The sequence below is a fragment of the Fistularia commersonii genome, chromosome 19 (genome assembly GCF_037954325.1).
Source record: "Fistularia commersonii isolate RoL2024-O1a breed Wild chromosome 19, RoL_Fcom_v1.0, whole genome shotgun sequence".
NCBI lineage: Eukaryota > Metazoa > Chordata > Actinopteri > Syngnathiformes > Fistulariidae > Fistularia > Fistularia commersonii.
Window position 1 is genome coordinate 12853623 of NC_141302.1, and position 10862 is coordinate 12864484.

Sequence of the window (10862 nt, forward strand, 5' to 3'; positions counted from 1 at the left end):
TAAGAGATGGTCCTCTGGTTTCTTTGAAGGGTTCCTACAAGGAACCCTCGCCCCCTCCCTTGTTGTTTTCTAAGCAGCCTGCCGTGTTGATAGCCCCGTGTGTCGTCTTGTTTTGTTTTCTCGGACAGGAGCGGAAGCATCGGAGCTGATGGTTTTATATATCTTCTACAAACGCATTACGGTTGCTAAAAATAAACAAAATCAAATGTGACCCGCCACTGGCTCTGTGGGATTTGTTACCACGGTAACCCAGCATTGTGAAGCCCCTCTGCCCAGGACCAGAACCTTCTGTCCCACAGCAAGAAGGTCCCCTGTTGGAATCCCACACAGGGTCTTTCTGTCTGGAGTTGCCATGGTTCTCAGGGTTCCTCCCTACGTTCAGAAGCATGGTGGAGGTTCATTGGAGACCCCTAAACCCATCGTGTCCCTCAGCTGCAGGATGCGGAATGAATATGTAAATGAATGAGTGAATGTTTTCGCTTTCCATCCCACTTTATCCATGCAGCACCTGGATAGAAGTGTTCTACAATTCTGGGTTGGCTGATGGGTTTAGGGAATAAGATTTTGCACCTGAATGAAGACTGGACCTTCACAATCCAAAGATCTGTAATGTCCTGGTCCTCCTTCAACAGCCTCTCTGGAGAAGCTTGTTTGTTTTAGTATCTCTTTAAATTGGGCAGGAATTTTCATAAGGCTTGTTTTATTTAGGATTTTCTCATTGGCTAAAGCTTATTTTGAAATCAGACTTGAGTCTGAAAACACACATCCTGCCTGAAAACACATCTTCATCCTCTTAAGTCCAGGTCAGAAGACACAAACTTGTCAATCAATGATCCTTGATCATCATGGAAGTTCTCCACCGTCTGTTCTCCTCACAAGCCCACATATCAGTATGTTTTCAGACTTTGGTTGCTAACCTGGAAGAACCCCACGCTGAGAGGCCCCCGGTGGGAACCCCACTGGAGACCTTCCTGCTGTGAGGTGACGCCCCAGCATCGCATTCACCTTTCACAAAAAGTCTAAAAAAACGTTTAAATGCCCTTTAAACCTACATAATTACAAACTAATAACTATATAATATTAAAGTTATGATTGCATTGGGACCTGCAGCAGTATCTTATATGTTAAAAAGGACAAGATAAACGCTCCTGTGCGTGTGTGCGTGTCTCCAAAAATGGCGGCCGAGCCCCTGAATGAGCCCCCCCTCCTCCCCCGCACAACCACAGTACCCGCTATTATACCCCGTTTTGCTTCCTTTGCAGTATTTTAAACTATGTTTTGGGTGTGGGCGGAGGGGTTGGGGTCACTGCCGTGCGTAGAAGGCGTGCGTGGCACGCCATAACTCCCCCACCCCTGGATAAATACTTTTTTCCTGTCGGACCCCGCTCTGCTGTCGTCACTCGGGACGGTGACTCATCCCGGCTACGTTTTTACGTGTGTGTCACCGCGGGTACTCGTTGTACTGCGATGAACGCAGTCCAACAAAGTATTGTAAGCGGTGCTCCAGAGGGGGTGGCGTCCATCCGACCGTTCATGCTTTTGTCTGCCTTGATATAAAGCAGAAGACGAGGGAGGGCTTGAAATGTAAGCCGGAGTAGCCCGGCTTGGAACGCCCGTCGAACACGTAAAGTGAGAGAGCTCTAACTCCGCCCCTGTGGCGTGTGACAAGTGACAACGACGCGCACTCTTAGCCACGCTCCGAGCCCGCCCATCTACGCATGTGCATGACGCTACCCAATCAGAAGTCGCAAAGGGCGGGATTAACGCTAAATGACGGCGAGATGTTGCAATGGGAGAGCTTCTTTGTGTGGTATATAAGACTTTTCTGCCGCAGTTTCTGTCTTTGTGATAATGTCGGCTGAATATGATAATAGGTAAGGAAAGTCTGCGTGTCGGTTCCGGCTTCTTGAATCCCGAATAGCTCGATTTTCGCGGTCGGTGCGCGTCCGATCCTCGGCGTCCGTCTGGTTATAAGTCCGGTGCTGAGCGGGGAGCCCCGGAATGTTGGATTCCGGGGGGGTGGACCGCAAGGGCCTAGCGGAAGCCTGTGTCGCCGGTCCGCTCCGGGGAATGGGGCGAATCCCACTAGCTTTTCTCGTTACGATACAACCGTCAAGACCGTATAATTAATAATTTTCGTTAATAAATGCGGGATATCCGTTGTTGTGTGACAGGTATTGGCGGTGACGGGCCCTCTGGGCCCCGCTAGCCGGCCCAGACCAACGGCCGCCGGCGCCCGAGCAGCACGTGAAGGCGGCCGGCCTAGCTAGGCCCCGCGGCCGCCATTTCCTCTTTATACGTCCAACCGGCCGCCAACGAGTTCCGCCCATTTTGACATGTTTAACCGTCAAACGTCAACTGTATAATGTAACTAACGGGGATTCCGATCGATTTTGGCGGCAAAAATGTCCACATCTTCCCGCTGGAGACGTTCGCACATGGTGGCGGTAGCGTTAACAATGCCGGTAGGTCAGCCCGGTAGCCGAGTCTCGTTACGCCGCGGCTGTTGGAAGCGATCCCCGCTTTTTGTGAGGCGGACAGTCGGTTCGTATCAACCGGTGCCTCGGCGGTCACAGCGCACTCTACGCGTCCGATGTGAAGGCACGATATCTGGGGCCTGCTGGGCCGCCCGGCCCGGGCTGGGACGCCGAATTGAGGCGGGGCTAACGGCGTAGCAGGCCGGGGCTAGCCAAACGGCCATTTCCTGCCCCCTCCTCGGATCGGAACCGCCCGGAAACTCCGAGAGGCATTTTATTATCTGCCCTAGAAACATAATTAGGTCAATAAAAGTGTCGTGGCCGGGCGGTCCATTTTTTTAATGTATTTTTTCTTGGACGCGCTGTTCCTCCATTTTGGATGGTCTGGAGAAATGGCTCCGAGCGGTCCGCCCGTAAAGGATTTGCTAAACCGAGCCCGTGAAAAAAAAAACACGACAGAAAAATAAAACTTGTATTAATCGAAAGTTAGTTACCTTTGCTTGTATACTTTATAAGAATAAGATGGCAGAAATCGTCTTAAGTTTTAATATGTCAATTCTATGCCTGTTAGAGGTCCTGGATGCTGATTTGTCCTCTTTATGTTCTTGTAGAGACAATGGCCCCGAGGGCATGGAGCCGGATGGCATCATTGAGGTGAGTCCTGAAGTGACCTCGACACCACTAGGTCAAGATATTCACCTTCTGCACAATTTGACAGTAATGGTTAACATTTCCCTGCCAGCTGAGCCCCCTTGGGTGTATACATGTGTGTTGGTACTCCTTAATGACATGGAAACCTGGCGTTTTGATATGTGTCAATTGATCTAGTCAGGTATTGTGAGGGGCCTGAGAGCCTCCAGTCTCCTCTGATCACACTGTGGTTGTGTCTCTGCAGAGCAACTGGAATCAGATCGTGGACAGTTTTGATGACATGAATCTGCGTGAGACTCTGCTCAGGGGGATCTACGCCTATGGTTTTGAGAAGCCTTCCGCCATTCAGCAGAGAGCCATTATACCTTGTATCAAGGGTGAGCAGAACATACACCTGGGGGGTCAGAGACAGTAGGGGAAGCAATGATGTCACAAAGGGTGTGTCTGTGGGGTCCCCCACACCCAACTGTGATCAAGAGGGTGTGAGGTCACACAGGTAAAGGGTGCCTGGCGAAGCAGCAGCAGTGAGTGGAACCAGAATTGTGGCCCTGCTCCTCTGCCTTCTGCTGGTGGAGTCTTCTCCCCTTCCCCCACAGTGTGGATTGGGCGTTGGGCTCCAGTTTTAGTTTAACTTGTAGGCTTTCGGGCCTCTGACCCACACTTTAGAGCAAGGGGTAGGACTGGATTCAGGAAGTAATGAGACCAATAAATGGTTTATTATACATGTGTGTGTGCGCCCGCAGGTTATGATGTGATCGCTCAGGCCCAGTCTGGAACTGGGAAGACTGCCACCTTCGCCATTTCCATCCTGCAGCAGATTGATGTGGAAATGAAGGCCACCCAGGCTCTGGTCCTGGCCCCAACCAGGGAGCTGGCTCAGCAGGTAGGAATCTCAATGAATCACCAACCCTTTAGAACCAGGCCAGACTCCCTAGAGTAGGTGACAAACATCAGCAGGAACCCTGCAGCTGGTAGTTCTTTACTCACAGCTGGGTGGACCAACAGATCTTGACCTCTGATATCAAACCAAGTCATGTTGACAGATATGTGGGCAAGTCTGTTCTTTGAACGGAGTTGTTAAAGAGCAGATATATGGGATCAACAAGAGACTAGTTGTGTAGGCTCTATCCCAAAAGGGCTGGACCTATTGTTTTTTTTTTCTATTTTGTGTGTGTGTGAGACTGTGACCTGAATCTGCTGTGTCTCCAGATCCAGAAGGTGGTGATGGCTCTGGGCGACTACATGGGTGCAGGCTGCTACGCCTGCATCGGAGGGACCAACATCCGCAGTGAAGTCCAGAGGCTGCAGGCGGAGGTCCCCTACATCGTGGTGGGAACCCCCGGGCGCGTCTTCGACATGTTGACCCGCAAGAACCTCTGTGAGTCCCTGCACTCCTTGTGCAGTTTGCAGCTGCTGTATCCTGATGAAACCCATGCGTGTCAACTGACTCTGCCCCCCTCTGCTGGGTCCACCCTCCCAGTGGCGTTCTGCTGCTGGGGGGGGCGACTCAGCAGAGAGCCAGAGACATGATCAGACCTCAAACTTTCTGAATACAGCCGCTGTGCCAATGCTAAGTTAACAGGCAGGCCCGTCAGATGTTTTTCCCGTCGACTCTAACTCACTGTGTCCTTGGACAGCTGCCAAGCAGATCAAGATGTTTGTGCTGGACGAGGCTGATGAGATGCTGAGCCGAGGGTTCAAGGACCAGATCTACGAGATCTTCCAGAAACTTTCAAGTAACACACAGGTATGTGTGTTTGGGGAGGCAGCACTGGTCCAGGAATCATTTGGCACGAGCACAGTCTAATCTCTGCTGTCTTCATCTCAGGTGGTCCTGCTGTCTGCCACCATGCCCTCCGACGTCCTGGAGGTCACAAAGAAGTTCATGCGTGATCCCATTCGCATCCTGGTGAAGAAAGAGGAGCTGACACTGGAGGGCATTCGTCAGTTCTACATCAATGTGGAGAAGGAGGTGGGGGTTCTCCCCTGTAGGAGTAGATCTAGCTGAGGATGTGCTGAGCTGACCGCCTCTGCTCTGCCGCTGCTTTTCCCCAGGAATGGAAGCTGGACACGCTGTGTGACCTCTACGAAACCCTGACCATCACACAAGCCGTCATTTTCATCAACACGAGGAGGAAAGTGGACTGGCTCACTGAGAAGATGCACGCCAGGGACTTCACAGTTTCCGCCCTGGTAGGACCTCCTCCTCCTCTTGCTCCACCCGCTTAGGTCGCAGCCCACTCACTCTGCCTCTGTCCCCCAGCATGGTGACATGGACCAGAAGGAGCGTGACTTGATTATGAGGGAGTTTCGCTCGGGCTCCAGTCGAGTGCTCATCACCACTGACCTGTTGGTAGGTGTCTCCTACTTCTCCTGCAGCCCCCAAGGTTCCCTCTCCTCCCATCTGTTGTGCTGGTGCAGGACTGAATGATCCTTGGTAGAGCAAACCTCTGTCCTCCACTGTGACCCCGCTCCCGTCCGGGGATTGCAACTAATTGGCAGAGGATACTCAGCCCATGAACCTTCACTCTCGGGGCGGTCCTAACCTCCGTCTCCTTTGTTCCTCCTCAGGCCAGAGGCATCGACGTGCAGCAGGTGTCCCTGGTCATCAACTACGACCTGCCCACCAACAGGGAGAACTACATCCACAGGTGCGTATAAGATCGGGGCGGGTAGTTTGTCTCCACCTACTCTGTTGGGCGTAAGCACTGACCTCCGCTCTCCCCTCCCAGGATTGGCCGGGGCGGTCGTTTTGGTCGCAAGGGTGTGGCCATCAACATGGTGACAGAGGAAGACAAGCGGACCCTGAGGGACATCGAGACGTTCTACAACACCACCATCGAGGAGATGCCCATGAACGTGGCCGACCTGATCTAGAGGAGCCACCCTTCTCTCCCCCGCCGCCGCCGCCGCCCGTCGTCCACCCGTCACTTTAGAAGTCAAACTGTTTGTAAATGATCTGAGCTCCTCAGACGGGACGGGCCGGGTGGATCTCGGACCTGCTTGCCATAGTCTCATTTCTCTAATCCACCGCATCTAACCTGGACTCTGAACGTGCCCCCTCCCCCCCTGTGCAAAACACCCCCCCCTTTCCCGTAGGCCCCGTGGAAGAGTACCCCAGTTCCTCTGGGTTCTTGGCGAAAAGCGGCTGTGTTTTGCACCTGCAGCAGGTTCCGGATGCTCCGCTGCCCAACCCCAGATCCGACGATCTTACAGAATTGGGAGGTGCTCGGTGTTGAAACCCCAGTGTACGTTAGCCCCAACCCCCCCTCGGTGATCATGTGAGCAGCTTCTGGCGGCGGAGAAGGCAGGGCTTCTTCAATAAAAGAGCTGTACAGTAACACCACCCTGAATGTTGTTTGACCCTTCTCATCCTTCTCCCAGAATGCTTTGCGCTCGCAGCCCGGTGTCCGGGGGGGTGGGGGGAGGGCGGCCACGAACGCCGAGTTTCTGTGACTCTGCCTCCTGGCCCCCCACCCCAGCGTGGAGCCTCATATCACATATAGTTTCCTCTGACACCAGATTTGGATCAAGTGGTGGTCACTCTGTAACTACCTCGCCAAAATGTCGGGGGGGGGACGGCGTGAACGGACCAAACTACAGATGATATATTGAGATTGTGCTCCCCCCCGCCTTCGCAGCCCCCTCCCCCCCCTCCTGCATTGTGTGTGTGCCGTCAGCAGGGCGCCGGCTCCTGGTCAGTGCTCTTTGTTTTTTTTTCTTTTAAATTTTTTTTTTTTTTAAAAAAGAAAATGATAAAAAAAAAAAAACTTGTTAACCTTTTCTCACAGAAGCAGTGTGACTTTTCTACATTGGGTTCTGTATAGTATTTATTTGACCTCCACAATAAAGACAGCTCTCTCCTTCACAGTGTCCACGGCCTCCTTGTTGAGCGGCGCGGCCCCTGGCTCGCCGTCGCCTTCACTGTCGGGAGTGAGTTAGTCACCTGGTGCAGGTGAGTCCAGGCCCACCACCCCCCCATGCAGGCAGGTTCAGGTTACAAGTCAAAAAAAAAAATGGGGGCTCCTGTACCTTGAGGGTGTGTTCAAGCGAAACCAGAGAAAACTGCTTCCTGGAACACTAAGTATGCCATTAAAGTTGAATTGAAGAACTACTTAGGCCCAAAAATCCAAGGGAAAGCTCATTATAAACAACATGGAGGGGGGGTAGGGTTATTGAACGCGTCCAGGCGGTTTACACCCCTGCTCCGGAAGGGTTCCCCGCACGGATCCGTGCATGTGATGTCCGTGGATTTTGTTTTTGTTCTCAGTTTTGTATCACTTCACCGACTCTCGTTGTTTGTGTTTAAAACAATAAAATTACTATCTGGTGGTGGTGCGTTCACGGGTCCGTGTCCTTTTGTCACATCTCAGGCGCCGGTTTTTTCAACACCGAAAAGGGCGGGGCTTGCGACGTAACACCCGTCTTCCGGTGCGATGATTGACAGCTGACACGCCTTCCGGTTAACCCCTGCCCCTGAAGCCTAGTATGCAAACTACCGGTGGCCACTAGAGGGCAACATTTGCCTAGAATTTTTAAGTCAAAAATTACATTGAGGACAATTACGAGGCTTGTGGAGCATACGGTGACCGTCCTCTGCAGATGGTTTCTGCTCTGGAAGCTGGTTCAGTGAACTACCAAACTGTGGAGAAGGCTGTCGAATGCAGAGGAAACCTCAGCAAATAAAGGATCCGACAGCGGTGAATGGTGTTTAAGGTGGATATTTTGGCATCATCCACATCGCTGCTTGTGGCGTAAGCAAATTGAAGAGGGTCTATCTGTGTTGGCTATTACAGTCTGTGGACTCCTTTGAGAGCTAAAACTTCTGGATGCATTTGAGTAACTTTTTCAGCCCTCCTTAAAATGGGAGTGCATGCAGGAACTAGTAGGACGGTGTGGTAGTCAGAAGAGCCCATGGGTTGGAGTTCACCGGACTTGTATGCATCTGGGACTGAGCTGCAGCATTTAGCATTTAGCATTTATCTAGTGTTGTCCCTAGACACGTTGTGCATGTTACATACTGCAGAAAGCCTTTTAAAGGGAACCCTTCCCGGGAGATCCAGTAGGCATAAATACACTTCTCTTTTTGTGTCATACTAGAGTGTGTCATTAAAGAAGCATGAAGAGTGATTTTTTTTTTTAGGTGGAATTTCCAGTCCAAGGAAAACAAAGAAACTGATGTTATGCTACACACTTATGGACAAGAAGAGAAGATGTGAGTTGGAAATTGCTTGTTGACCCACACAACTTCCTCAAGATCCACGGTTGTTTTCGTGCTTCTATACAGATGTATTTAGCCAAGCTAAGCTGCCGAGAGAGCCCACAGGTGCTGCTAGTTTTAAACCGATTGCCAAAGCCAAATGCCGTGCCTAAAGTTTTCTTTTACAAGCATACAAAAAGTATTCAGGAAATGAGTGAAGCCCACTCAAAAAAACACCATAGGCAGAAGACGCTAGAGGGTCAACAACCCACTACAGCAGAAGTAGCATCTGATGTCAAAAGAGTGGGCAAAGGTATGATCCCTGAGGAAGCTGATGGACAGAGCAATCTGTTAGTACAGTGAACAGCCGATGACAAATAGCCAAACTACTTACAACAGATGCCCTCTCTCAGTTAGCCGAGCAACTAAGTTGGCGACTTTTGCCAACTCTGGCCTCTTTGCATCTTTCTGTGATGAACGGGACTGAGCCATGGGTCAGCCTTGTGACGTCTCTACCAAGACTGCGTTGCGGCGTAAACAAAAATGGCTGCCTATGAGTGAAAGGTTTTCTTACAACTTTATACAAACTAAGATATGTTGAGAGATTCTATTATAATTTTTTTGAGCGTATTGTTTTTTTTTTTAAGTTTTCTGTAGGTCAGCAGTGGTTGGAAATTTTGGTGAATCTTGTGATCTAGTTTATTTACTGACGTAAACTAAACGTTCCAGTTTATTTACTGAGCTCAAGCTGTGTTCGGTGGAATTCCACCATGCTCTTTTGTAGTTAAGCTGGTGACAAACATTAAATTGCACATATTCGCTAGCAATTAGGTAGGTGGCCTTTACCGCTGCTTCACTGGTTTCTTGGCTATGGGTGAAAGTGAACCGCTGTTTCCTCAGACCCGCCAGCAATTCGTCGATCTTATCTCTTCTCAGTTGTCTTCGCAACCTGTCATATTTTTCGCTGTGATGAGTCTCGTAGTGGCGCCGTATGTTATATTCCTTAAATACCGAAACTAACACACCAAGCACAAAGGTTTCCCGTGCGTCTCCGTAAATAAAAAGGATGTAGTCCATTTTTCTTTGAAAACTCTACAACTCTTTATCTACTTTTCTCTGTTTTGATCAAAACATTTTGGCTAATGAGGGAGTAGCGGGGAGGTAGAGAACAATGTCGTAACAAGCATCAGATGGCGCATTGATAACGTCTGCTGATTGGTCTGTCTCAGTGATGCGGAAAATTCTTGAATTGCATTTAATTAAAAACATTAAATCCTTGTCTTTTATGCATTTTTTCACTTTCAAATTATCCTGCGGGCCTGATCGAACCTCCTTCCGGGACGGTTCCGGCCCACGGGCCGTATGTTTGACACCCCTGGGGTAGAAGGATGCTGAGGTTGGAGCTGCCAGGCAGGAGGTCTAGAGGAAGACCAGGGAGGAGGTTTAAGGATAGAGGGAAAGAGCACAGAAAGTCAGTTGGAGGTTTGGATGGATGTAGATATTAGAAGACTAGTATCACACACCCCACATATATACACAACTATACAGTATTTGTACTTTTCTAATTGGAGGTACTTCTATACTTGTATGTTTCTTCTGATCCTAGGTACGGATGAACTCTGGTCTCGAGGATTTTCAGAAGTCTTCTGTGTTCGAGAGGAAGATGAAGGTACCATCAGTGGACTACAAGAGGGCAAAATGTTTGGTTGCGTCAGAGAAGAAGCTCCAAGGTAGAACCTGGTGGTGGGACCATCAACCAGGTTCCTCCTCTTGTTGACCTTGGTAGTTCTGCCACAGAGGACTCCAGCAGTGGGGATAAGATCCAGAGAGGGTCTTCAGCAGCAGTCTGGGAGAACCTTCTCAGGAAGGGGGATGCCAAAGGCCTCCACATCCTCATCGCCAGAAGATTTGTGGAGAGGCTTTCAGTGAAGACCAGGACTGAGCCGATTCGTTCCTCCTGGAGTGAATCACGTTCAATAATTCCTGACAAGAGAAGGTGTTTTGAGAACCTTGGTTCCTAAGGCTGATGAGGAGCGGTAGCAGACAGGAAACTGAGGAGGTGAGATTTTTGGGACGTGTGAGGACCTCTGCTCCACTGGGTTTTCTCCTGTGGGCTGATACTGCAGTGTGTTCCCACTTCCTCTGGAGGTCAGTAGTGGCACAGCTTCTCCATCCAACCCCTCCGCTCCACCTCCTGCTCCCTCACATGTTGTCCACTGGCTGCTGGAGACCTCAGTTGTGGGGATTGTTGATGAATTATTTATACCCCTCCTCCACCAGGGTGGGGGTTCCTACAGGGGGGTGGTCTCCACCTTCTTCAGGCTCTGGACCCTCAGCTTATTACTCAGTAACAAAGCAGATGAAATGAAGGAACCTGCGAGATGTTCCTCCAACTTTCATCAGTGGGTTGTTTAGAAGAACTGAGGAGGCCCTTCTTCTGGAGGACCTCCTACAAGACCCCCAAGGGCCCCCCTGGGTCCCCTGACCTCGCCGTGGCAACCGTTGCCCCACAATCTGTCACTGAGACATGCTCA

At 50.5% G+C, this 10862-nt stretch overlaps 1 protein-coding gene and 1 non-coding gene across 2 annotated transcripts; both read left to right on the forward strand.

The window, feature by feature from the left end:
* Positions 1-1783: 1783 nt before the first annotated feature.
* On the forward strand, positions 1784-6481 carry eif4a1a (eukaryotic translation initiation factor 4A1A). Its single transcript, XM_086165592.1, has 11 exons — positions 1784-1874; positions 3089-3131; positions 3373-3505; positions 3872-4011; positions 4338-4506; positions 4766-4875; positions 4957-5100; positions 5184-5321; positions 5392-5481; positions 5700-5779; positions 5861-6481. The coding sequence occupies exons 1-11, from the start codon at positions 1852-1854 to the stop codon at positions 6003-6005; spliced, it is 1215 nt and encodes a 404-aa protein (XP_086021718.1). The 5' UTR covers positions 1784-1851; the 3' UTR covers positions 6006-6481.
* Positions 4544-4682, forward strand: LOC147223786 (small nucleolar RNA SNORD10). The gene has a single exon (XR_015107658.1). It is a non-coding gene; the product is annotated as a small nucleolar RNA SNORD10 (small nucleolar RNA).
* Positions 6482-10862: the final 4381 nt, after the last annotated feature.

What these genes read in the sequence shown, in the direction of transcription:
- eif4a1a (XM_086165592.1), top strand. Translation starts at nt 1,852, where the DNA reads ATGTCGGCTGAATATGATAATAG. An exon ending in TCGGCTGAATATGATAATAG is followed by an intron (nt 1,875 to 3,088) that starts GTAAGGAAAGTC and finishes ATGTTCTTGTAG; the next exon opens with AGACAATGGCCCCGAGGGCA. An exon ending in CATTATACCTTGTATCAAGG is followed by an intron (nt 3,506 to 3,871) that starts GTGAGCAGAACA and finishes GTGCGCCCGCAG; the next exon opens with GTTATGATGTGATCGCTCAG.